This window comes from Papilio xuthus, unplaced genomic scaffold (assembly GCF_000836235.2).
Source record: "Papilio xuthus unplaced genomic scaffold, Pxut_1.1 DF824846.1, whole genome shotgun sequence".
NCBI lineage: Eukaryota > Metazoa > Arthropoda > Insecta > Lepidoptera > Papilionidae > Papilio > Papilio xuthus.
Genome location: NW_013533803.1, coordinates 1 through 1,193, shown reverse-complemented (window position 1 = coordinate 1,193; position 1,193 = coordinate 1). Strand labels below are relative to the sequence as shown.

The 1,193-nt window shown below is 36.8% G+C and overlaps 1 protein-coding gene across 1 annotated transcript; it reads right to left on the bottom strand.

The window, feature by feature from the left end:
• Window positions 1-9: 9 nt before the first annotated feature.
• On the bottom strand, window positions 10-1,187 carry LOC106127261 (uncharacterized; the record flags this gene model as incomplete). Its single annotated transcript, XM_013325346.1, has 3 exons — window positions 1,140-1,187; window positions 362-818; window positions 10-84 (listed from the first exon to the last, which is right to left on the bottom strand). Coding segments are annotated over exons 1-3 (552 nt in total), but the record flags the coding sequence as incomplete, so codon positions are not given.
• Window positions 1,188-1,193: the final 6 nt, after the last annotated feature.

Sequence of the window (1,193 nt, the reverse complement as noted above, 5' to 3'; positions counted from 1 at the left end):
GCCCCCGGCCCCGGAACCACTCGCCTCCTCCACCAGCCTGCCCGGCTTCAGCTTCTTACCGTTGCGCCATGGTTGCTTTGGTACCTGACGATTTTTAAAATATTATAAATAGAAAAAGACTATATGAATCGGTGGACATAAGTCGAACTAAATGAAGTTAGCTCACTAGCGCCCCTCTGTCAATGTCAAAAAATGTCATAGATGTCATAATTTCTTTATGTAATTTTCTATTTCTAAGTAGGTTTTATATATATACTGACAGAACCAACCGCGATAAGCCCATCAGTGATTCATATATCCATATTTGACTATGGTTTTCAAAATGTAAGTTATACTATCCGTATCACTAGTAAGTTGTTACCTCCATTACCGGTATCTGTCCAATAGAGTTATGTGGCTGAGGCAGCGCTGGTGTGACGCTGGTTGTGTCCTGCTCCTCCGGCGGCATCCGCACGTCCATCTTCTTGAGCACTTTCTCCACTTTCTTGTCTTTGCTTAGTTCAGTCACCTTGTTGCGTTCGAATACACGACCATTGTTTATCACCTTGATATTATTATCATTAAGTATAGTAACAAGATCTCTAACAAACGTATTGTTAGGATAAAGTCGTGTATGCTTGCAATGTATCTCCGTTTCTAGATGTTCCTCTGTATTATTCTTCATTGTACGGACGAGTGTTAGAATGAATTTATTCTTGATTACTTTCTTCTTATTCTTCTTTTTTGATTTCTTCCCTTTACGTTTAGATTTGTGAGATCTGCGCGCTTCTTTAGCTTCGTTCTCTGTTTCCACGGAGAGAAGAGAACGTGATTTTCTTCTGGAAATTATAATTGAGATATTAACATTAACATTTTAACAACTAGTTAGTAAAATTACTAAATTTTTAATCTGAAAAGAAATAATTTTTTTTATGTATTGTAAATATTGAATTTAACCCTTTCTAAATACTCCTTACTAACTGTTGCCCGCGCGTAATTTAAAAAGTTAATTAGTAGTCTATGTGTTCTTCCAGACTATGTTCTACATCTATGCTAATTATTAGCCGTTCTAAAGATACCTTCTAACAAATATCCATCCATCCATTCATCCATCTACACTATCTGCATTTATAATATTAGTAAGAAGGAATATTTCTTACCGTTGTCCTCTCAGCCGCATTAGATTCACTTCTTGTTCACTGGGCTCAATATCG